At 39.9% G+C, this 26,987-nt stretch overlaps 1 protein-coding gene across 1 annotated transcript in view; it reads left to right on the top strand.

Moving 5' to 3' along the window:
• The window catches only part of galnt13 (UDP-N-acetyl-alpha-D-galactosamine:polypeptide N-acetylgalactosaminyltransferase 13), a 45,410-nt gene that overhangs the window by 1,942 nt on the left and 16,481 nt on the right, over positions 1–26,987 (top strand). Inside the window, exons 2-9 of the mRNA XM_037110820.1 lie at positions 4,206–4,476; positions 15,161–15,329; positions 17,414–17,580; positions 18,505–18,712; positions 20,713–20,883; positions 21,581–21,698; positions 23,233–23,413; positions 25,706–25,845. Of these exons, the coding sequence (XP_036966715.1) occupies positions 4,335–4,476; positions 15,161–15,329; positions 17,414–17,580; positions 18,505–18,712; positions 20,713–20,883; positions 21,581–21,698; positions 23,233–23,413; positions 25,706–25,845 (1,296 nt within the window). The 5' untranslated portion in view covers positions 4,206–4,334. The remainder of the gene's footprint in view (positions 1–4,205; positions 4,477–15,160; positions 15,330–17,413; positions 17,581–18,504; positions 18,713–20,712; positions 20,884–21,580; positions 21,699–23,232; positions 23,414–25,705; positions 25,846–26,987) is intronic.

Below are 26,987 nucleotides of genomic sequence, written 5' to 3'. Positions count from 1 at the left end.
ACCAAAGCAGATGGTTAGAGATGCAAACAGACAGAATCATCATTGATCTGTCAGCAGTCTGAGTGGAGGTGATGTGCTATGTACAGACTTGGACATCAGCAGAATTTCACTGAGATCATTTTGTTCCTTTTCTGGAGATCTGGATTGCATCTATCTACTTTGGTTTGAAGAATGGCTGCAAGCATCATCATGACAATCATCATTATTGATTAATCTTGTGATTATTTTCATAGTCGTTAGATAAATTGTTAATAGGGACGAGCATTTCAAGAAAAAGCTATTTGATAGTCAGTATTCAGAAATGCTGTTTTGAATAGCGTTAATTTCATGTCCGCGGAAAAAAAACAATGGAAAATCTAGTTTTTCAGAGAAAACCATAGTTGCATGAGCTATTTGAATTAGGGATGCACGTTATGGATTTTTTGCAGCTGATACCATAATTGAGGATTACCAGACTCTCCTGGCTGATACTGATCATAGAAACCAACATTTTAATGCTATTTCATGCTCATCTGAGAGCAAGCAAGGCTAAAATGTAGTGAACAAAGATGGTTCACCAAGGCTGTGATTTTCTAAATTTATCGACTATAATTTCTTTATCTGCTGATAATGTTAAACCTAAGGGATAAAATTGACACGCCGATGGCTTAAGATTTCAGAGTTATTTTTATTAAAAGATAAATATGACAAGACTTGTGTTCTGTGTTAAGAACAACAGCATATACGTTTAATCTCTGGAGGAGGCGTGGTGCATGTGTCAATTTGCTATTGGAGAGGAGAGGGAACAAAAAAGCAGCTTGTATTGGGGTCTGTCTACTGTGATAAATGAGTAAAGAAACCATTTCAGATATTCAGAATAAATGTGTATCCACGTTTCTGTATTTTTGAAGCTAGTTGGGGATCAGTTTTCTTTTGATTGACTAATCATTTAATGGTCTAACTGTCAGCGAATGGTGTTTCAGTTCTGTTTCTGAGATCATCCACCGTGCTGCGATCTGAGTGTGGAGCTCTTGATGCAGCTGGACAGAGGCTGCCTTGTTTTTGAATGAGATAAGAATTAGCCCGGGGCAGCGGTGTCAGACCCAGTGATGGACATTTAGACAGGGAGCGGAGAGGACAAAGTGTGAGTATATGTGCGTGGAGTGCAAAATCATTACCATGCTGCAAGTGGAAGATAAGGAAATCTGTCAGATTCCCCACAGGAGATGCTGCAGGCGGTTTCCACTAGTTGTACAAGTAACGGGTAGTGTAAGTTATTCTTCCAATCAAATGCACACTTGTATGCGAAAACCTATTTTTTAAAAATATAGTCACATTCTGAGCACGAGCACCGAACATTTACTACACCACGTGTTGTATATTGTAGCAAACGTTTCTGGTTCGAATGCCTAAAAGGCTGCCGGGTGTTTGTGTTTGATTCTCTATGGCTGAAAGCATTCCTTTCATCATCCTATTTCCATTCTGATTATACTTTCATAAGCCTTTCAGTCAACAAAAAACCTATAATTTCAGTCAAGTAGAAATCCCGTCAGACAGAAAATCACGTTGTTTTTCATCAGAAATATTGTGAAGCATACATCCATGCCTATGAGACATCTAACCTCCGCAAATTGCCTCTGCTATGAAAGCTTGCCAGATGGTCCGAGCAGCACTACTCATGTAGGAAGTGGGGGGAAATTAGCATTCATTCATCCTTCAAATGGAGAAAAGGCGGAGGGGTCTTGGGTCAGTCCAATGTGGCAGTCTGGGTGAGACCATCCCCCTCTTAAAGGTCTGAGTGTGACCGAAGGCAGTGACACCCGTAAAGTAGAGCGAAGATGAGAAAAATCTATTAAGGAAGTGTAAACCTCACTTGCATTTGGCAGGAGGACCACCTCATGAAAACTGTCATCTGGTAATGAGAGGGGCCACGCTGATAATGTCAAACATATTTAGGATGTAAGATCTGGATGATTACATTGATACTTTCTGAACTGGACCACAGCAACCAATGAGAGAGGCATCCCGGAGCAGCTGACGATGCTGCCAGCAACAGTAAACATTCTAGAAGCTAACCTTAGCTAGCTCACTGCTTTTGACAGAAACAGAAAGTCACTAAATTTGGTATTTCATTTCCCACCTTCAATTGTTAACAGTTTGTGCACTCACTATTTTTTCTAGAGTTAACTTATGTTGCTAAAATTAGCTGGCAAATGTTAACTTATCCTGTTGCTTGTTACTGTTGATTCAGCGTTGTACTACTGGCTGACAAACATTGTTAGAAGTAGGAACCAACCATCAGAATTATTTTACGGAGACAAACAAGACAATCATTTTGCACCTGACAAACATTTTAAAATGATTAAGTCACAATCATAATAATAGTTGCACCTTTCTACAAACTCTGTATCTCTGAGAAAATTGACTTGTCTACATAGAAATGTCACGTAAAATCTCCCCTCTAGTTCTTGCTGTGTATTAAACTGTATTGACCACAGCTTACTACCGCAAGTTGTTGCACCACCCTAATCCGCAGTTTGTTTACGTCTGCTTCCCCAGGAGATAACGTGAGAAGGATCATCTGTTTGCCCACATTTCAGTCTGCAGAGCCATGAAGCCATAGCAATGTTCACTGTTTATTCAAAATGTGTTGATATTGATACAAGTCAGACTGCACTTTCTTTGGTCCTCAGCAACACGCCTGCCAAGTGTGAAGCAGATCGGATGAATGGTTCTTAAGATATGTGATTAACAGACAGACAGACAGACAGACAGACAGACTCCTTGCTTTAGAGTTAGATATACTGTATATATTTGTGTATAGCTGTCTGTATGTTAGATCTTGACTGATGTCCCAGTATAGTCTGACTCCTCCCATGTATTAAACAGTGAGTATAAGCTTGCATTTGGTCGACTACTTCAATGGGCATTCTCCTCCTTTCGTGGATATTTGGACCTAGCAACCTACATGCTGAAAATGGCTTACCCTCACACTAATCTGGTCTGTAACAGTGCAAACGTAAATGAGCTAGCAGCTGTTACCTTGTCCTTTGTGGGGATTAAGCCATTTTGATTGTTTCACCAATACAAAACCACTGTTTGCTCCATTCTGGGTTTAGCACCACCCAAGACGATTGTGATTGTTGTACCAAGAAATATAAACAATCCAGAGTATTTATCTCCAGAAAGATGATATGTGCAGTCTGTCCTGCTGCAGCCCTGACACAGCACTGAGGAGATGGTCTGGCCTTGTGAGACTCGACCAAATATATGGGCCAGTATTATAAGTTTATCACTGATATATCAGTAGCCTGGCGTTTTTGTATAGATATAGATAGATAATAAACAAGAAACTTAATGCTGCTGCATGTCAAAGATATATGTGAGGTAGTTTTAAAACAGTGACCCAGTTTCATGAATGTAGCTGTAACTGTCGCACTGATCCACGCAGTGCTCTGCTCTCTTTTTCATGAATTTAAAAGCTGTTTATCTGCTGTGGAACTCACTGGGACAATTTGTATGTGAGGTAACGTGATGCCAGGATTGCTGTGGCACAACAAACCGAGTTGGCCACCGCTTACGAAATGTAACTGACAGTGGGAACGTTGAGTTTTATTTGACGCTGTCGAAGAAACAGTTTTTTTTTTTTTTTCACTGGATCCTTCACATATACTGTCAAACACTGATTTCATGTGTAGTTTTTGCCTCAATCAATCAGGGTATATAATACATACAGTATGTATTGAATGTGTTTTTCTCTTCACTACTATTCTGTCTCCTCACATGAGGTTCTCAAGTTCTTTATTTGTCGCTCTCATAATACACACTTGGCACAACTGGGGACAAACTGTATTTTGCCACAGCAACAACACTCAGAGGGAAATATTGTGCTTTTTCTCCACTACATTTATTTGACTATCTTACTTTCAGATTTTGTTTAGTAACACAATATGCAATATAATAAATGAAATAACTTATAGAGTAGTTCACAAGCTACCCATCTGAATGTGATGACATGCATAAAGTAAAGTCTAGAGAGGGCGATTACTAATCACTTTTACATTATTGATCTACTTGGTTACTTGCTGACATCATGCCTCTTGACAGATTTCTTGTTTTAAATCATCGATTGCTGTTTTTCCTCGTTTCACAGCAGAAAGACTAAAACAATAATCATGACCGCCATTCTCATTTTGTCTTTTTTTCCCCCTCTCTCTCTCTCGTAGGATGACGCCTCTCGGTCAAACCTGCTCCTCCCTGTTTCCTCAGCCCTTCTCTGGAGTTCAAACGCCGCATCAGCAGACGGAGCACTCCTGAGTACTGTTTGGCTGCCTGGCTGACATCACGGGGAGGTGATGCGACGGTTCGTCTACTGCAAGGTGGTGTTGACCACCTCCTTAGTGTGGGTGCTGGTGGACGTGTTCTTGCTGCTCTACTTCAGCGAGTGTAACAAATGCGATGATAGGAAGGACCGCTCGCTGCTCCCTGCCCTCCGAGGTGAGTCCGCAATGCTGCTGCTACAACTTTCATTCACAAGAGAGACGAGGCTTTAAGTTTTCTGGCGTCCATTAAGCACTTTACACCCTCTCCCTTTCCTGCTGCCTTTCTCTATATGTTTGTCAGTGTTCATGATTCTCTATTATATTATTTTATTGCTCATTATAACCAGAGTGTTGAGGAGACAAAGGGCTCTACAGCGAGTCTATTTTCAGACTTCTGAGAGGAAGTTAAAAATGTTAATTTTTGGAGCTTTAGCTGATGTTTAATGGGAATTATTGAGGAGAGAAAATGAAGCTCAATTCCATTTGTGATTCACTGAAGGGTGTTAGTCTGTTGAGATGCGATTGCTTATTTTGTACAGCTGATAACTTTTTAAGTTTAATATCTAAATCAAAATTAAACACATGTCCATTAAAGATATTGGAGTGTTCTATATATGTTTGAATTCCTAAAGTCATCTTTGCATGAAATTTGATTAAAAAAGAACGTTTTTATTACCAACATAAACTCTGTCGTATAACCTGTGCCCTGTATTCGTCGCAGTAAATGACTTTGATAAACACCTTGTGATGCAGCGTCTCCTTCGCAAGGGGGAAATTAACAGGCATTTAAACAAGAAATGAAAACATAAATGATAGTAATGATCAACAATCCAACATCAAAAAGAATAGACACAAAATCCTGAACCACGCTCTGCGTATCTGGTATTTCACCCAAAGGAAAAGTAATGAGACATGACGTCTGCTGTGGTTGCTAACCCAACTCATGTATTGTAAAATAAGTTTCTACAGTTATATTTAAATGTTGTACTGAAGTTCACCAAAACCACAACCACACATAGCCCTCTTGAGAAAAGTGTAGTAGACATGTTTTAGCTTTTAGCCATCATAATTCCTTTCATGAAATAATTACACCCAATTAAAATGAATATAGGTTTATTATCAATGATTAATAACAGTCAGGAAAAGGCTACGTGGAGTTTGTTTTGCAGCAGTAAGATGTCCCGCGATACAACTTCTGTATTCAGAAAAAAATCAATGATAATTTAGCTTTGATTTAATTTGTCTTCCAGATTTAAATGTTGGATATAAAATATACAAATAATGAAAACATAGGAACACGTTGCAGTTACTACTGTAGGTACCTCCTTAGAACAATAACTAATTTATTTTACTGATTACTTCAACCAAAAGTAATTGGTTTGTTATCGTTACTGTGACGAGAACTTTTTCGGTGAACATTACCATATTTTATTTAATATACTGTGCTATTGCGTCTTTTGAAGGGCTCATTGTATACATAGAATATGGTCTCAATAAAAAATGTAATGCAACTCTTTTGGTGAAGATCCAAGGCACACATTGTTTATTCTAAATAAAAATACCTTTATTTTACATTACACTATGTATTTAAAATGAGCAACAACACATCTCTTTGTTTGGCTTCAGTCAAACAAGCCTGTGATTGTAATCTGTGACTTAAAATGTCCAATGGTTGCTGCAGGATGTTAAACACAATCATCATCTGTCACAAATCCTATTAACACAATGAAGTTCACTGAGGGGCCAAACCTCTCCCTGTAAGGTCAGAAACAAAGGTTCGATAATCTGTAGAAGTCTGTTATACTGTTGACCATAATGTTCAAATATACACACATTTTGGTTATTGATCGCCAAAAATGTTAAAACAATGGCATAATTATCAGAGTTTTTGTGATATGGTGAGTCTCCACTAGCCTCATTTGAGTGGATTGAAATTGATAGAGTAAAATAACCTGTGTGTGCGTGTGTGTGTGTATTAATGATTCTGAGGTCAACCTAAACCACAGCGGCTCTTTAGCAGAGTTCATTTCCTCACATGCTCCGCAGTAAGCAGGATTCTAAGAGGCTTGCTAAGCTGCTTTTCAGGTTAGAATGAGGCAGAGCTGCCAGCCACTGAGACCAGTTACATTACAAACGTACACTGTGACACTTGCCTTTAAAATAACTTAAATATGATGATTTGTTACATTTCTGTTAAAGACGTTTTTTCAGACGTTGGTATTCCAGCAGCTGTTTGTAGTTTCATCTTCTCAAGTTCAGTCATTGAGCCTAAAGATGACACTCAGAATCTGGCGCTCATTCACATGTTCACTCTGACTGTGATCAGTTTACCACAGTTTATTTTACTCCTTAAGCATTTCTGAAAGGTAATGCAAATTACCATTCAGGTCATGATTGTGCAGTCAAAAAGTTAGTATACCAGAGAAAAGATGGTCAATATGTCAATAGGGGAAAAGCATTGTAACAATGTGATGGTGTGATGTGCAGATGCTACACACTATGAAGTTGGCTGACCTGTTTGCAGTTTTTAGATCTTGATCAACACACATTAACATTAATTTTCAGTTGTGTTTCTGACTACCATATCAATGAACCTGCACTTTGAGCCCTGCTTTGGTCTGCACCAACTACTGGGAAAAATATCTGTGTCGGCTACATTTTTGACTTTGTTCAGCATTACCTTTGTTGGTAGCTTTGTCTGTCTGCCCTTTTTTTTTTTTTTTTTTTTTTTTTTTTTTTTAAACATTTTTTGCTGTAAAACTTTTCCTAGGGGGTGATGAGTTGAGCGACTCTGATTAAACCACTCAGCAAATGTTAAGACCGTTGAGTTAAAACAAGCTAGAATAGGCTGAAAAGCTCAGGGGCATCAGCACTATGAGGGAGACTTTCACACTGCAAAAAGCAAAATTGACTGAATACTATCAATGTTACAGACTCTCACTACTAGGCTTGTTCAGTCATTTTCTGCACCATTACATCTAATTTGGACAAGAGGACAGTGATCCCACACTCTACCAGGTCAATAATGACCTTTTAAGGAATGTCTGCCTTAAATTCCTGATTAGAGAAGCCGCCCCCTAGCTCACTGTTGTTCAGTTAGGCCATAACGAACTTTATGGTCCGTCGCTTCCGTCCATTATGTCATTATGTTTATTTAAGATCTCATGTTTGCTTGACAAACTGCGGTAATGCTGTTTGGATGAATTGCTTTTTGTCAAGATATATAAAGGAAAGGATGTTGCATAGACCCATGTTACCACAGAATCTTCTTTACTGCACGATCGGGTTTTTTTGCACCAAATTATAACTTGTATGATATTGCACTTCCATTTGAAGGTCTGGGGATAAGACTCAACAATCAGCTATCTTTGTTCAGGATTTCACATTTTTACTTTGATAAACTTGATTTCTTTCTTTTTTATTGAAATGGTTTCAAATTTCATGCAGGTATATACAGTTTTAGTAAAAGGTCTTTGTTTCTCTTCTCAATCCGAATCTAAGATAAACTTTGACATCATCATTGTTATTTTCTCTTCAGAGTGACAAAAGTGGAGTGTCCCTTTTGTCATAGACTCTGCTTTTATATGAATTCACTCACTTAATGTGGTGGTTTTGTCGTCCTTGAAGGGGATGGAAGTCTCTTTTTTTTTTGGAGAAAGTACATGTTGTGATCTGGCAAGCCAACCTTGCCTACACTGGGCTGAGATTTGTAGGAATCTACCCTGAGACGGTTATAGCTTCTGTGCACTTCTCACAGTGAACCTGTGAGTGGAATAAGAGTCAAGGTTCATTTATTTGTCGTCCTACAACACAGGAAAAATAACTGTCGACTGTGACTCACTTCCTTAAGGCTACACATTCACTGCCGAATGTTTCAGGTTGAATTCTTTCCACTGTATTTGAAAATGAAGACTCTCAGCAGTTAAATCGATTGAAAATCATCAGTTGATATTTTTTACGTAGATAAAATCAGTTTGACATTTTAATCTTCTGCAGCAGAATGGTGTGTATTCACAGCTCTACAGTACCTCTGATACAACTTAAAAACACGCAAGAAGAGGACGTGGTTTCTTTATCGTAACTGCAATCAGCCGCTGGAAGAGGCTGAGCATCACAAGGCAAAGCTGTGTGCAGCACATGATATTTCTGAAAATGAAATGTAACAGTTGGGACTTTCACTTGTGGATTACACTGTGAATCCTTGTATCGATGTTTATCAGTGCAGTTCATATATCATATTTATGTATTTGTTTTTCTGTTTAGTCTGCAGTGCAACTTAGTCCACAAGAGGTGCTGAAATGTATCCGTTAAAAAAAATCATTAATAACCAGGAGAAAATGATGACAACAGTGAGATCAAATGATTGCTCACAAAATGATTCTGTGTCATTGTGGAAGATAAAGGTGTAATCTAACAGTTTGCTAGTGCTATTCATTTAAATGTGATAACAGAGGGTTCATTAACGGCATGCAGAGCTGAAGTGAAGATCACACCACAAAGTATGCTGCAGAATGCTATTTTTAGTTGTTTTCGAGAATAAAGAATACAACTCTCTCTGTCAATTACTGTTTATAGACCACCCTCTCCCATACCTGCCAGCATTAGGCTGTGGAAAAGAGGGATTTTTCCTGGGGTGTCGGCCACCCTATTCTACAGATTAATAGAATAAATGCAACAATGTGAAAGTAAAATTACAGTTTCATAAGTATTAAACTCATAGCTCACAGTGAAATGAAAAAAAATATTACAAGTTCAGCCCACAAAGAGCGATCAAAAGTCTGCATCTCAAATTTAGATCACAAAAAACATCAAGCAAAAACATTGTGTGGAGTGTGTGTATGTGTGTGTTGAAGAGCCATCATTGCCAGATAGACCTTTTGAAAAAGAAGAAGAGGAAGGACAAAATGATGTTGGACTACAGTCTTAAGATTTGAGGGAAGATGATGAGCGAGAGAGACAAGAGGTGATTGTGCACGAAGATCTTGCACCAAGTTCAGTGAAATGTATCAGCACCTTTCCAGGGTGCGACTTTTTGGTTACATATGTCAAAAGGTTTTTCATTGGTCACACCTCAAATGAAGGTGTTTGTTTGTTAAACAGTTGAGATTATGGCAGTTTCTTCTTGGATGTGATTTCAAGGACTGGCATTTGCACCTTTTTATTGTGGTTAACAATCAATTAAATGTATCAGGAAATTGAATAAAAATGTATTATTTGGTGCACCTGAATAAAAGGTTATTAGTCTGGAGGCCTGGGAGGACTTGAGTGAGTGCTGTGACAAGCTGCATGTCAGGCAGGGTCGGCTGGGTTGCCTCATACTACGGCGCACACACATCCCACACAGAAACTGAGAAACATCCATTTAAGTTGTACCAATATGGAATCAGGAGATTATCGAGAGAAGGTGGAAAATAGGGAGACTTTCAAAAATCAGGAGTGTTGGCACAGAGATAGCTTACCGTTTTCACGGTACTCATTCCATTGCTGATATCACACTTAAATGTCACACTGCTTCTGTCTTATTGCCTTCAAACTTTGGTGTTGTACTAGTTTCATATATAAAAAAAAAAGTGTTGCAGTTAGCGTGACGGAGCACAACCGAGCAGTGTGGCAGCACTCTGCAGGGTGTTTGGTCCTGCTCTGCTGCAGATTTGTGTTCAACAGGAGCTTCCATGATATATAATGTGATGCCAGATGGGTCACACTCACAGGCTGGAAGCAGCGCGGAGCAGCAGAGGGAACAGGTAGAGGTAAACCGTGTAGGAAAGAGAATGGATCAGGTCTGTGATCAGAGCCTCCGACTGAGCACCAGCACACAGACCTTCCTGCGAAGTAAATGAGAATGAAAAGAGCCAAAGGAAAACCTTGTCCACTTTGACTAGAGGGATCTTGAGATCAAAGAGTCCAGCTGAGCCCTCACAAGACCCTTCAATAATTAAATATAGTATCGAGAAGGCTAACATGTACCGTGTGTGTAATTTGAGAGTCTGGAGTTGTTAATCTCACAACTGACAGGTGGACAGCGTGACATGTGGCACTTTATTTTTGTTCAGCCATGAAATATGAGTGATTGTGTCTCAGAAGACTCATTACCTGAGACTGTGAGGGGAACCTTTCCACTGTAATTGCTTGGGATAAAGCTGCAGGCAGGGACGCTGAATTAGATTGATTGACCCGAGGACGGACGGAGCCACTGTTTTCTTCGCAGATGATCGTGGTCATCTTTTATAATGAACACTCATGTCAGGAGGAGTGTGTGTGTGTGTCTGTGTGTGTGTGTGTGTACCACCGAGTTTGTTTCCTGAGGCTCCTCTGATCTGTCTGTTGCTAAGCGAAACTATATTTGTGTCCGAGTGTCTCTAGACTTTATACACAATTTGTATCATTTCACAGATGGAGAAATTTGAAAGTGCTGATTGAAGGTGAAAGTGACAATTTACAATTATGAGGGAGCTAAGTTGACAATTTGAGCATGTGCTAAACACATTTTAAAGTCATGTTATTTCAAACCTGATGTAATAAGCCTTTATAAGAAAAATAGTCAGCTGCCTAATGTAGTGTAAAAATGCTGACATTTGGTATACAAGCACTCTGTAAGAAAAATGGTTAAAATGAGTTTAAAGGCTTGAAACCAAAAAGTTTTTTCCAGGTAGGGGATCGTTGATGTATTCCCCAGCTGAACTGCTTCATATGTTACATAAAATACACCCTGAAACCCAGTGGTGGGAGAGAAAACAGGGAATACAAGTGAAAACAGATGACATTTCCCACCTTAGTGTTTCCTAATGGTGTTATTTTTGGCGCTGCGAATCTGCAGAGTTGCCATTCAGCCTTCATTTTCCCGGGAGATTTTGTGCCCAGTGGCGGACAAAACAGTAGTGAAGGTGAGGTTTATAGAGCAAGAACCTAAACGCAGACGGTGTCATTATTCCACAGCCATTACAATGTACAATCAAGACTTACTTCATAATGATTTGTTATTGCAAACAGCCTGTTTATTGCCAGTTCAAGTAAAAATAGAAATACAGAAGTACAAATAAAACAGCTGAATTAAAAATATTGTGTCAAGTTCTTGTCCATAAAACGTTATTATGAGAAAGAGCATTTTGATGTTGTAATTTGTCAATGTGGAGCCAATTTGAGAGTTTATGTACTGTATGTGTAGAGAAGTAACATAGCATTCCATCATACCATGTACTTTAAGGATATCATGTTTTTAATGCAAAAAGTAGGCAAACTAGTAGACAAGTGTCAAAAAATTTAGGAAATCAAAATATTTCTCTCTCAAATGTAGTCAAGTCAAAATTGCTACTTTAACAGCATAAACTGTGTGAATACTCAAGTGAACTACAAGTGCTTCAGTGCAATACTTGAGTAAATGTATTTAGTTACATTCCACAGTTGCTGAAATCCCACAATGATTTTTGGCTGTGCTTTGAGCTAACTGCTAACAGCAGCATCCTAACATGCTCACCCTGACAATGCTAACATGCCTATATCTAGTGAATAGACAGTAGCTGTGGTATTTGCTAGCGTATTAGCATGCTAATCTTTGCTTTAAATGAAATCGTTGATATTTCAGCCTGTCAGCCTGGCAGATATTGCAGTCCAAGCCAGCCAGCTAATGTTAGCATAATAAAGCCGTGTGAGCTAGAAGGTAAAAATAGAAATGTCAGGAAACAGTTCCAGTCTCTTCAGCAGTTTTGACTGAGATGTTCGTTGTCACAAATAGAAAACATGTCAATCACATTATTTGGACACTACAGTTACAGTTGACTACTGCATGTATCTCATATAGGTTTATCCAGGCTTGAAAAATATTAATTTGTTATATTGTTTTTTAACATTCAAGTTGTAACACAGAGGTGTAGTTGTAAACAGGGAATGACAGTTTTCCTTGTTATTTCAAGGCCCGAGGTCTGTGTCGTTAAAAAGTCAGAGAGTATTCTGCCCTCTGCAGCTTTTCACATGTGACAGAGCTGTTCACTCAGTAAGGCTAAAATATGTATAATTTTTCATTTTTAAAATGATATGAAGGATAAACTCGTTCATGTTGTGGTGAAGGCAAACAAAGTCAGGGCGAACTGGACTGGCTGTGGTGGTTTGCTGGATTTTTCCTGAAAATTCACCTGCATCAGAGGATTTATCCCAACCTATGGACTGACGGAAAGTGAAGGCTAAGCATGTGTGTGATGGACACTTTGCTCAGCCATCCAGCTCAGCTCTCGAGCTGTGTCCATCAGATTTTAGGCAGTGTCCGAACGGAGAGTGTCAGCAGCAACATAAAGAAAGGAGCAGGCTCAGTCGAGGTTAACAATCCGGCGGACGCCAGCTCGTCTCAACAAGGGGTCGTAGAGAATCCTCTTAACTTTGGGCCCTGCAGCTAATGTGAACCGTGTGTCCCCCTTTCATGGAAATCACAGCGTTTGCTCTGAGAGATTATTATGAGAGAGAGAGAGAGAGAGAGAGAGAGAGAGAGAGAGAGAGAGAGAGAGAGAGAGAGAGAGAGAGAGAGAGAGAGAGAGAGAGAGAGAGAGAGAGAGAGAGAGAGAGAGAGAGAGAGAGAGAGAGAGAGAGAGAGAGAGAGAGAGAGAGAGAGAGAGAGAGAGAGAGAGAGCGCAGCGATAAATCCATAGAAGGTTATTTACCTCCGGGTGAAGGGAGCTGGCTCTGCGCAGCAGCTATAAAAACAGCAATGCTGATGCTTTGCAGGCGTTTGAATATAGGAGCATCCAGCAAAGAAGACCGTGGTAATTCTAGAAAGGATTCTGCCCTCATATTACCTTTTCTTCTATTAATACATTCTCCCAAATCTCTGAATTCAAAACCTCCTAATAGATTAAATTAGAATTAAATATAGCCTCTAGTGTTCGGTGCTTAATACCCACTCATCCCAAGCCACAACAACCAGGAGAGAGCTTAAGTAGAGCGCCTGCACTGTCTATTAAATGGCTTTTTCACACGCACTGATGTGTGAGGAAACATATTTTTTCCCAGCCTTTAACAGCCGGGTGAGAATGGCAAAACATTTTCTGTGTGCATTCAGTAAGTGTTATTTAGGGGGAAGACATGCTGCTAAACGTCGTACACACATGCTTTCAAAAGAGACGTGATGCTCATTTTCATGTTCATACTTTTATTTTGGGTTACTACTTAAATAATATTAAATGCTTTAATACTCAACAAATGCATCAGTCTGAAATGCTCTGTTCTAGCTCATGTCTCTTAAAGGCCGCCACCCGGAATACCCAGTCTGCTCTGATTGGTCGTCTCACACAAGCCTGGGCCAGCACTGCTAATGCTGTTTCTCAAGCCCCCAGGAAGAGTCCCAGGCTTTAAAGCCAACTTTCATAGTGCCCAGCTGTATTCACAATGTAAAATGAAATTACCTGTTTCATTATCATAATTTGAGCTATTTGGTCCAGTACTATTTTGAAAATCTAGAAGAGCTGCTTCAAGTTAGCTGGTTGCTAATCCAGAAAATTATCCAGAAGGCCAGCTCAGTTGGCAGACGTCCCAAAGCAGAAAATCTGGATTATTATCACAAAAATCAACGCTCAGTTCGCAGCATTAAAACGGCTATTTGTTATTTAGCTAGCTTTAAATGAGGCATAATGCTCACATAGTTTTCTTTTGACTGTCTCTCAATATTACAATTAGTCCAACATTACCCCAGACTACGAGTAGCCATTTTAGCCGAGCAACATGCTAACGCCTGATTCAACAGACGGTCCCTCTTCTCCATCATTGTATTATCAATGTCTGTCTGTGTCTTTCTAAATACTTTTAAGCAATATAACATCATCTCAGACAACATACAAACTCAATACTCCAATATCATAGCACAGCAAGCTCGAACGCCTACAAATGCTGGTAAACTAGGTTTCTGCGTCATTGCTTCCAAAAATCTGTTTCTGTCCGTCCATACATAAACACTGAAATACAGAGTTTCTGAATATCTTCACCCAGAAGGAGGTATCCCCTAAAATGGTGGTATGTGTACCATTTGTTTTGAAATGGTTTGTGGAATCCCATGTTATTGAGTCAGCCCACAACAAAATTGACTGGGCTGTCTTATTTAAGAGTTTGTGGGTTGATAGACACTCCAGATACTCCAATGTATGTTCACAAGCATTGAAAAGCGAGTTCTTCATTCAAAACACAAAACGGCGGTTTGCAACATGCACTTGATCTGAGCTACAAGTATAGATAATTACACTTTACAGCGTGTACGGGGGGGGAACCAGCATGCTTTGCTGCACTCTCCTTGGCTTTATGATCCAGATCGTAAAACCTGTAATGTCCACAATGTAATTTGTACATCTGACAAAGGCTCATAACTTTTAATAGACGTTCAACGCGTCATTTATTACCATCAACGTGGACTCATTTTGATTAGATTAAGATTATTTTCTAATATATTCTTCATATTTAACATTCTCCTTTACTGAAGCTTGCTGTCAAACCGGCACCATCTTCATGATGTATATTTATTCAACTCGTGCACTTTTAGTTCATTGAGTTCTTGAAAAACCACAACCTCTTTTCCTCCTCTGCTGGTTGGACAGGGCACACAGCCAACATACTGGGTCAGGGAGGTCAGTCAGTGCTCATTACTCTCAATCCCATTTGTAGAGGAGATTCGGGCTATTTGTAATTAATTGGGCTTTTATACCGTAATAGTGCTCCTCCTGTTTTTCCCTTATCAAGAATCGGCAGCATATACAAAGTGATTTATTTTACAGTGCAGTTTGGCCTTAATTTCTCACCACTTTTGTGAGAAAAACAAAACAATACTGGGTTAAATTTCTTATCCGATATCCTTTTCTTCATTCTCTCTTCCCTACGTTACATTCTAGCGGTGATATCTCGGAGCCACGAAGGTCCGGGGGAGATGGGCAAGGCGGTGAACATCCCCAAGGACGACCAGGAGAAAATGAAGGAGCTCTTTAAGATCAACCAGTTTAATCTGATGGCCAGCGACATGATTGCACTGAACAGGAGTCTGCCAGACGTGAGGTTGGATGGGTGCGTATGCTTGGACATCTTCCAGATGCATGCTGTGAATCACACTACTGACCCTTAAACACGCACGCATGCACACACACACACACACACACACACACACACACACACTTTCCCACACAGCAATGTAACACAAGTCTGCCGGTCTGCCGGTCTCTAATACCTATCACACATTGAAAGGATTCATGGCCTCCTTTAAGGGGCACTGTGTAGTTTTGGAGGTAAAGGTAAAGGTTCAAACTCAGAAATTAAATATTAACATAAAAAAGGTAAAACAGTAAGAAATTGCGTTGGCCTTTAAGGTCAGTTTGTTTATTTATGTGTCAGCATGAAATAATCAGTCAATGAAGATCTTTCTTGTCTAACTTAAAAAGTCTTTTTCAAAACTACATAGTGCCCTTTTATCGTGGGAACATTTAACGTCAGGTTGGCTAGAAACTGTTCCAGTATGCAGACAGATGTGTTCAGTGCGTCAGCAGGGTTTCTTTATCTCGACATAACAGCCTCAACAGCGTTGCGGACGGTGACTGTTTCTGCAGATTAAATGCTCTAAACTATCAAAACAACGTGACACGGATGATAAAAATCCCTCTCAAACTGTTTGTCGAGTCCATTATAATTTATTGGTATTAATAACTTCAGCTAATGTGAAAAGGTGTCGCTAATTATGTGCACTGTTTCAAGGCGGAATCCATCCTATTCCTCTTGTGTGTACATTAAGCCTGACATTTGGATGGGAGTAGGGTTTTGTTTACTGTCACTCAAGATCCACTTGAGCACTTAATGAAGACCCAATGAGCAATTTGTGTGAAACATGAGCACATTCGTCTCAGGCTGCTGATATGCGGTGGCACTCGCCTCTCGTGGAGACATTATCGTAGTGATTTGTGTTTAAATATTCCATCTGAAGGAGTTCTCCTCAGCACTTTCATTAGGGGGACACCGAAGGCCCTGCCAGTCACATGCATTGTGAGAAACAGGCCACCACGATGTGTTTTTTTCACATGTATGTTACGACATTTTTCCATACCAACCCAAAAAATGCCAACTCAAGACTTTTTGCAATGTGGAGACGCAAATATAAAGATGATTTTAAGTCATCATTTAGTACAAAACAGAACCTATATTAGGAGGAAAGGGGTAAACTGAAATGCACATCCTTCAGCTTTTCAGCCCTTTATGGCTCCATGCAGTAAAGATATTACATCAGCTTCATTACAGAACACATCTTAGCTTTGCAGAATTTCACCAGCTATGTGGTGAAAATTATCCAGAGCCGTGCACAATTGTCAGCCGCTGCCTCCGAAGGGCAATAACATTTTGGCTTGAAGGCAGCCTCCTGGCCTAGTTGTGTCAGTCAGCGCCGTCACTTTGAATAGACAGGACTGCACCAGCAGCGTTGCCTGCTCCGGTGGCTTCTTTCACCCTCCGCCACCTCCCACCAGCCCTCCTCCTGCCATGACCGTCCACCTCCTCCACTTCTGTAGTGCAGCTCATTCTTTATTCAACATCGTCCACTGCAATGCCATCCCAAGTTTGCCACATTCCGACTCTTTGGGTTTGACTGACATCTCGTCAAGCCAAGGACATGCTGACATGGCTGTCAACACTGGTTTTACTTTTACTGCTTTTCTTCTTGGAGATTTCTGTCAGTAAATCTCATATGACAATGTTTCTGCATTGACGGCAGCATTGGATAGCAGCAAAACACACTCCGATTCTCTCCCGAGACACTTTTCAGACAGTATAAAGAGCTGCAAGCATAGAGAACCACTTTGACTGCAGTTTGAAAACACCACTGTACTTCTATACCAATTTTGACAGGGTATCTTTTCAGGTTTGGGTATTAGGATATGAATTATTATATTAAGGTATAAGCCATGGCTAAGTTTAGTTTAGGTGCGACCAGACTTGTGACTTGTGAATTTGGTTAAAGTCTCAGCCAAGTCCCAAAGCATTTTTCCTTTGTCAAATCACCTTTTTAAAGACGTCTTTAGGTATCTTAAACCTTTGACATTAAAACATTGGTTGTGTGACTTTAATTTGTTCAGTTACACTTTTTTTCTCCTTTCCTGGTGCTCCATCAGCTGTAAGACCAAGGTGTATCCAGATGACCTACCAAACACCAGCATCGTCATCGTGTTTCACAACGAGGCGTGGAGCACCCTGCTTCGGACAGTTCACAGCGTCATCAACCGCTCTCCCAGACACTTACTGGTGGAGGTCATAATGGTCGACGATGCCAGCGAGCGAGGTTGGTAGTCTGCACATCAAGCTAACAAGCAGCTGGCATACAGAGGGCATCTGTCAGGGAGAAAGATTTCAGTCTGTGGTTCAGTGTACAGGACATGCAGACATTTTGAACAAGGCTGGCAATCAGTGTGAACAATGTTAAAATGAACCAGGCTTGACCTGGATCAGTGGGTCAGAAAGTTTGTGCTTTTGTGAGCTTGTTTGGCAAAACCCACTCACCAAAATAAATGTTGAAAATGTTTCTGCAGACCACAAATATTTATATTGCCATGTTAGATTCAGTTAGATTCACTCATTGTGCTCATGATCTGGTCAGGTTAAAGGTGCTAGTTCTATGAAAAGTAGATGTTTTGAGAATTCTTCAAGAACTGACACATTTGGATCAGCCTGGATGTCCTACAATCCCAAGGCATCAGTTTTTGACGAGCTGAGAAACCCAGAGCCTCGTTATGTGATGAGTTGGGAATGAGACATAAAAATCTCCTTTTCTTACAAATAGAACCTTTAAGGCAAGAAAACCAATTAGTTAGGGTTAGAAAAGATCACGTTTTAGCTTTATATACCTGCTTAGGTGCCCACAAAGCTGGAAATTGTCCTGAGGTCTCCTTGAAAACATCCAGTGAAGTCACAGTCACAAATGTTGACATGTAGTCTCAAACTGCAGTCACCGGCTTGACTTCACAATCGTCCCCTCCATCTCCTGAAATGACAGTCACGTAATAAAGATGTATTTTGAGTGTGATGTGATATTCATAGAAATATCAATGTGGTACAAATATGAATGTAGAAATGTAAACTGCCAACATTTTTATCCCGGTGTCTGTGACTTGCTTTTGGCAAAGGCTTGACTGAAAAGGATGCTCATGTATATGTAAATGTCCCACAAGTCCATTGTTGCTGAAAAGTGTCTGATGTTTTGTTCCAGACTTCCTGAAGAAGAAGCTGGAGAACTACGTGCGGACATTGGAGGTGCCGGTGAGGATCTTGAGGATGGAGCAGCGTTCGGGTCTAATCAGAGCCAGGCTGAGGGGGGCAGCTGCCACCAAAGGCCAGGTCATCACCTTCCTGGACGCTCACTGCGAGTGTACCGTCGGCTGGCTGGAGCCCCTGCTGGCACGCATCAAAGAAGACAGGTGGGAGCACAAAACCGAATGTTTCAAATGTAACGTTGACATTTAAGGCACTGCAATTTAAACAATGAATAGTTTCTGCTAATGAGCCAGTCATTTTAATCTGGTGTCAGTCCTGGAACACACATTAAATATACGTACTGTTGTTATCACATTACACTTGAGTTGCATCATTGGAGGTTTGAGCCAAAGCCCTGTCTGAATATTGATGGGACAGCAGTCTATCAGTGATGAATACTGTGTTCGAGTCTGACGCTGCTGATAGGAGAAGATAATCATTTTGCATCGTCTGCCTCTGCTGCTGCCTCGGAGGGGAACTTGGTCCAATTACTGTAGCTCTGTTTTTATGTTAACTCTGCTACAACTGTGCTGGTAAAGTCAAGATTAAAGAGGGTCAGGACTTGTTTTACTCGCTATAACGCACTCATGTTTTGGGACAAATATGAAATGGAGATGTGGATGTTTTTATCAGTTTCAAAGTGATACAGTGTTTAAGTGGCTGCTGTTATTTATCAGAGCATTAAGCTATCGTTTCAAGCTTTTACTTGCTTGTTAAAAACATCACAGGGCGATTCTGCTGCGCGTGAGAGTGTCATCAACAGATGGATGGATTGATAATGATTCTCCTGCGATCCATCTCTTATCTGAGGTCAGACACATTAATTATCCCTCAGGAAGAAATAAGTATCATATGACGCAGAATATTATATTATTGAGCCATTACACTTTCACTGAACGCTGCTGCAGATGTATTGGTGTCTGTAAGTATGAGAGCAGACTGAGACGAGACAGTGCAGGAAACAGTATTCACAAGATTGATGAGACAGGTTGTTACAGGAGGGCTGGTCGACATCATGTTTGTGTCTGTCCAATATACTGTAGAGATGACTCGTATCAGGATGTCAAATGTGTTCAAAATCGTGTGAAAAACACATTGTTGTGCTTTTAAATAGAAATATACCTCAGTAACTGCTTTGGTAGGTTACAATTACAACATTCATGATAGGGCAAATGTGAATACAAGTGCTTATACACAGTGGTCATCTGCACAACAGAAAAGGACAGACTTGAATTTACTTAAATATATTTGCAGTCTTTATGATTAAAACCAACTCTTTACAATCAAAACTTGTGTGGTTGTTGTAGCAATCTACCATTTTCAAGGTATGTGAATTCTGCTGTATTAGTTTTCAAATACATATCAAGAATAATGTCTGTCAGGACATGACAGTTTGTGAAATTAGAAAAAATGGTATAGGTCTAATAATTAGGACTTGCTTTAAGGGTGTTGTAGTGCAACACACTAGTTCTTTTTGGGGGGATTTTCCTCTGTACTTACAAAAGGATAATGCCAAGCAGATGCACATTTTTGTTTTGATTGAAAGCATCTAAACTGCTTTATGTAATGTGGTGTTGTTAATCAATTAGTTGATGAACTGAGTAGTCAGCAAAAGAATTTTATAAACAATCAGTCAACCAAAAAGTGTCTAATATTTGCCGGTTCCAGCCTCTAAACTTTGACATTTTGCTGTTTATTATTTATTATGATAGTTATTATAAAGTGTTAACCTTTTTAAAACCTTGTTAAAGAGGCTTTTTTTGTTTTGGAGATTTTTTTATACAAACCCAGAATTATGTATTTTTTCCCTAACTGAATAAACAAGCTGTGTGACTGCCCGACCCCTGAAAGAAGCTGTTCAGTACGAGCCACATAATCAGAGCCTTTAATTAAGTACAGTACTGAGATAAGACAACTACAGTTTTAATTGGTTTTCAACAAAGCAAATTTTAGAAATAATATAATCACATAAATTGAACAAGGTAAGAAGCATGAAAAAACAATTAATAACTTGATAATTATAATCTAGGAATCATTTCCAATTATTAAGGCATGTTGATATCACCAAACATTTGTCATATATTTTCTCAACATACCAATTATGCATTTCCTATATAAGCAATGTCAGTTTTGAATTTTGCGCTTTATGTTCTGTGTCTCTCAGGACGGCAGTGGTGTGCCCCATCATCGATGTGATCAGCGACGAGACGTTCGAATACATGGCAGGCTCAGATATGACCTACGGTGGATTCAACTGGAAGCTGAACTTCCGCTGGTACCCCGTTCCCCAGCGGGAGATGGATCGACGCAAGGGGGACAGAACACTTCCTGTCAGGTACACAAAGAAGATATTTGCTTCCTCCCCTGAAGCTAAATCTAGATCCTCTGTGACTGACTTTCCACTGTGTGTAATCTCTTTCTGATAATGAATTGACAGAGATGAGGTCAAATTACACAGAAAGGTGAAGAGACACTTTTTTTTGTAAGTTTTAAAAGATGTTAGTTCTCAGTTTCTCACCTAAGCTGAGAATGGGTTTACGTGTGATGGCAGCAAACTACAGAGAAGACATGGATGGCTAGATTTCTTCACAAGAACTCCTCTTAAGAGATGTGCCATTTTTATCTGCAGATGGAAATAGATCCTTTTCCTCTGTGTATCCCTCTGATGTAAGCAACTTCCTAAATAGCATCCTGATTGTTGTGTTTGTGCTCCGTTGATTTCTAAGTATGCATGAGCTCATTTAATTTGAAAGAAAAAAAAAAAAAAGGAAGCTCTGCTCTCAGTTGGCTTTTTTGTCATCCATATGCAAATCAGTGCCAGCAACAAACAATATCCTAAATTAAAGGCCGACGTTAACATGGAGCAAATTAAAAGATAGAGGTAATTACCCCTCTAAGGCTTTGTTTCAAATTGTCCAACAAATTGGTCTTTTATTATATTCTGAATGTTCCTCGGAGTTACATTAATAAATACCGCTCAAAGAGAAAAGGATTTGTTTGCTTTATGTCTTAATTGTCTGTGTCTCCTGCAGGACTCCCACCATGGCAGGAGGGTTGTTCTCTATAGACAAAACATACTTTGAAGAAATTGGAAGCTACGATCCAGGGATGGATATCTGGGGAGGAGAGAACCTGGAAATGTCTTTTAGAGTGAGTAACAGACCGGGAGGGAGAGGACGACGTCGTGATGCTAACGTCACCAGACTTTATTGACGTCAGTGATTACATGCAATTACACTTCTGCATTAAATTGTCGAAAAAAACGACAGGATCTTTTGTTGTATTATGTATTTAGTTGTGTAGTTACATTATCCCAAATGTTCGAATGATGAAATCAATAATTTTACTTTGTTCGTTTGGTCGTTATAACTTTAAGGACAGCATCAGAGAGTAAGGAGAGAAGTAGGCAAACAAGACTAAACACAACTTGAATAAAATGTTAACACATTTCTGCGTGACTTACATCAGATAGATTAGTATTTGCATCGGTGGTTACTTCACATTGAAGACAACAACTCTGATGATTGATCACAACAGGTGTGAACTGATGGACATGTTAATATGAGAGATAAACACCCTCATAGATTGTAAATAGACTTGAATTTCTATAGCTATTTCTATCATTCTACAGACCGCTCACATTCACCCATTCATACACTGATGGCAGAGGCCGCCATGCAAGGTGCATGCAGACAAGCAATACACGTCTTCGACATACTGTAGAGTCCCTCTGCGGAGAGACCCCTAGTGGCAGAAATTACATACAGCAAATGTATAATTCAAAGGAGATATTCAGGAAAAGGATGCAAAGACGAATCTTGGAAATACACATTTACTGAAGAAAAATGTCCTTAACTCTCAAGATTTATTCAGTATTCACTTGTAGTGTATATATATGCATATCTATATATCTATCTATCTATCTATCTATCTATCTATCTATCTATCTATCTATCTATCTATCTATCTATCTATCTATCTATCTATCTATCTATCTATCTATCTATTGATTTTGCAGCTTCACATGAAAACCAAAAATAATCCAGGTGTTGATAACCACCTGCTCTCCTGGACTATATTATAAATTAATACTTTCTTTTCAAAAGTAACATGAAGCAGCTGTTACAGTGATTGGATGTTGTATGAGAAAACGCATGAAATGGTGAATAACTTGTTGGTATAAAACTGCTGTAGGTTCAAAGGCAGACTTTCTATACGGAGTCTGAGGACAGTCTCTTGTTTTCTTGCTGGCAGAATTAAGGGCAAGCATTAATTGTAAACTGATCAATCTGCGTCTATCTACGGCAATCTCTATCTGTCTATCTGAAGTTGTAAAGTTAGAGTCAGAGTAGTTTGTAGCTAAAGTCGGCCTGTAAAGATGAAATAGTGCGTAGGTGAGTCTCCGTGTTCGGTGTGATGACATTTAATGTCTGTGACAAGCTCTGTAGCCTCATTTAGCCAACATTTTTAAGACTTGTAAAAACATGTAAATATCTTCAGCCTGTGATACTTTATTTACTGAAAACCAATTCAAATAACCCATTGACTTGGAGACGAGGGAGCCAGAAATGCAATGCTAACTGGTTTCTGGCTTTTAGGACTACAATCTACATTATATATCACTCACTGTGTAATATATACATATATAATATTACAACCATATTAATCTGAATTGTGTCTGCAGATCTGGCAGTGTGGCGGCTCGTTGGAAATTGTAACATGTTCTCATGTGGGCCACGTTTTCCGGAAGGCCACCCCATACAGCTTCCCTGGAGGAACGGGCCAAGTCATCAACAAGAACAACAGACGCCTGGCAGAAGTTTGGATGGATGATTTCAAAGATTTCTTCTACATCATATCACCAGGTACAGAGCTCGTCGTCTGGCTGCTTTTATAAATTTGCTGCTTGACTATGCTAAAATGGCATGAATTCTGTATGTTTCAGGGAACATAAAATTCAGTCTGGATTTCAAATGGATGTTTTATTTATTGTGCACTGCAGGTAAAAACAATCCTCATGAACAGACTCCTCTGCTGTTATTACATGTAAACATATCAGTGCGAAAATGGAAGATGTCTATATTCTTTTATTCTTTCATTCTCTTGCATTCCTCTTTATCTTGCTCATTTAAGAAACTCACTTTAATTTCTATGTTGGAATCAAATGCTGCTTTTGTCATTTCCAGCTGGGATTAATTATTTCCTACTTTCAGACACATTTTTGCTGCTCTTGAGTTTATAAATATGTCAAGAATGATCTCCAACAAAGCTCAAACGCACATGGCCAAACCAGAAACAATACGACGGTGCAGATTGAGGGATGAGTACCCCTCCATCTGTCGACTTGGTAATATGATTACCCTTTAGCAGACAGCCGTGTCCCGGAAATCACCAGCTAAGTGTTTTAGATGCCAACAAACCTATAAGGGATCATCCGTAAGCTGACGATCGTGTGGCACAAATTGTGACCTTCTCCTCCACTCAGTCTGGCAGGATGGTGCGCAGGCAGGTGTGTAGACAGAGCCAGGCATCGTGATGGATGAGTCTCTTTCTGCGTATCGTGGCCCCACAATGACTGTCTTCTCCTCGAGGACATTAGGGAGAATGATCTGGGCCACGCTGCTGCCAGACCTCACTTATTGGCACCGAGCAGCACGGTGTATTTCTCAGGCTGGAGTTTGGGAGTGGCATCCAGTGATCCCATTAAAAGTGCGTCCCCCACCTCGTCCCCTCCTCTGCACTGGTGATTTCAAGATCAAAGAGGCTATTCATCATCTGCAACATGTGTTGCTCAGACCCTCTGGAGAGAGGAAGGGGGAAATAGAGAGCCAGAGGAGGATGATTGGCCTTCAGCTTGTCGCTTTTATCACCCAACATTTCTCCTTCGCACAAGTCTAAGATGTCGATGTTACAGAAGGTGCGGTTTGCACTGTCTGGCTCGCATTGGATGGATAATTAACGCTCCAAGTCTTCCATGTTGGCTGGCTTCATCAAAATTATTGTATTCTATTTTCCCTTATTGCAATCATGCTCTTTCGTGATGAATTACCCCCAGTGGATCTATCTACATGCAAGCTATGAGGCACTCTGGGGAGAAACCATCTGCCTAATGTGTTTGTAAGTGTCTTTGCCCGATCGCTGCCTGATCCTTCCTCAGTCCTCAGTTGCACTGAGGCTGATACATCGTGCGGTACAGCGAGGCTCATCATAGCACGCAATATTCCAGCAGTTGTTGTTTGTGCATTTCATGTAGGAGATATCTGACCATTAGTGTATAAATGTGCATATAAAGGGTTTCCTGACATGCCCTGCCTGTGGGAATTAGGTTAATCCTGAATGAATACATAGAAAGTCCTTCCATGACCGCCCACATAATCTGTATATCAGGTAGGGTTGTCAGGTGTCTTTTTAATACAGGGTCCCTCTGGTGTTTAGTTTTGGTGGTGCAAGAAAACACTTCTGTTTTATTCCGGCTCAACCAGTATTAAGGTGCTGTATTCTGTATAAATGAGGATTTGCCTCAGAACTTTGCCTTTCTGTCGCTGCAGCATTATTACATTTGATCAGAGATGTGAGTGCATCTCGTATGATCTCAACCACAAATACCATTAATAATACACTACTTGCTTATTTTTCACTAACACTGTTGGAGGATTTGCAACATGTTTTCATGACAGCAGTTGAACTAATAACAAATAGATCATTTTTTACCTGAACAAATCACCACTAGTTTTTACTTTATTGCAACCAAATTTTGATTCTGTTTAGTGTTAATGTCATCCTGTCATATATAGACCTATTTAGACCTGCATAAAAAAACAGTGCCACAGATCTTAATATATTAGCTGAATAAGCAAATTTTTCTGTAATTTTTTACATAAATTATGTCAACAAAATAAATAAAACAGATCTCCAATTCTAAGAGAGTTGGTATGGAATGACCCCAAAATATAAATTAGGGCTCCAGGATATGGTAAAAAAAAAAAAAAAAAAAAAAATTTAAAGTTAGTTTGATTGTGATATGACTCGTATTTTTTTTCGTTTTACAGCATTTCTGTTAAGGTTTAAAATTTCCACACATTGTGCAGTCCTAATGTAAGTACCAACTGATAAGTGACACATGAGGCTGACTCCCTGTCCTTGCATTTAATCTGCAGGCGTGATGCGGGTGGACTACGGAGACGTCTCTTCCCGTAAAGTCCTCCGCGAGGCCTTGCAGTGCAAACCTTTTTCCTGGTATCTAGAGAACGTCTACCCAGACTCCCAGATCCCGAGAAGATACTACTCACTTGGTGAAGTATGAGCTCTCTCCTTCTCTGATCTCCCTTAATGCAACAAGATACGCTGCCTCCCTCTGCATGCATTCAGATATGTCCTTGTGCTGTTAGCCTCTGGGTTGTGTTTTCAGAAAGACGATGTGATCGCTGCGAGATAAGTCAGGAAATCTCAGGACCCAGCAACGACTAAATGAAACGAGATGAAAACAAACAGCCCCAGCTATTGGTATCGAACGCGCATGAAAAACAAACACAGGAATGTTCATGCATTCAGTATTGATCCCAGTTACATGTTTACACAGTTATGCTATGAATGCTGCTTGGGTGAGGTAAAGCTCAGGTATACAAAAATGATTTAAAAGAAAAATCTGTCAGAATCTCTCAGGCAGGGTTATAAATTGTTAAACAGCAAGTTGAGATTTTTATTTTGAAAATATTTACCATCTCCTCTAGAAATCTAAACCAGTTGGAGACATATTTCATCAGATGGTTACTTTAATAGCCAGAGATGGAATTTACAAAGTAGCTCCCACAGAAATTAAAAGGGGGATCGTGGGAGTTGTAGGATAACTTGCAGCTTAGGTTGTAGAATTCATAGTTTATTGTTTTTCAAGATAATAAATGTTCCTCTATGACAAAGTTCCCCTCCACACAGAAAAAAATGTTTCCAAGCGACCTGACTTTGCCTCTTGATGCCCTCGGCTCCATGTCGACAGCAGTGCAGCGTGGGGTAAAGCGGGCGCTGACATGCTGTCTGAGCGATAGACGGAGGCTATTTAAAAGTAATGTCAGTTGAAGAACTCATGGTCAAATGAGCTTGTAATCCTCCAACATTCATATAGCTGGAGGATGAGAGGATTCTTTTCATCGAGCTGCTCTGATGTACTGCAGCACAAGCCCTCTCTCTCTTTAGCCACTGCAGCAGCCCGGCTCCCATCTTCCTTCCTCCAAACCAGACTTTCTCCTGGCTGATTCTCATTCCCCAGAACACACAGTCAGCCTTTTCTTTAACAGCTGGAACCATTAGGTTTTATATCACTTAATTATGAACGTTCTGTTCCTGCACGATAGGCATAATAAGTTGCTTGGGCAACATATAGAGCCAGCTCAGCTTTAAGCTCTGTAAATGTATCAGTTCATTAGAGAGCTGAGTCGACTGTAA

Source organism: Acanthopagrus latus, chromosome 9, assembly GCF_904848185.1.
Source record: "Acanthopagrus latus isolate v.2019 chromosome 9, fAcaLat1.1, whole genome shotgun sequence".
In the NCBI taxonomy this organism is placed as follows: domain Eukaryota; kingdom Metazoa; phylum Chordata; class Actinopteri; order Spariformes; family Sparidae; genus Acanthopagrus; species Acanthopagrus latus.
This window is presented reverse-complemented; position numbering and strand designations above follow the sequence as displayed.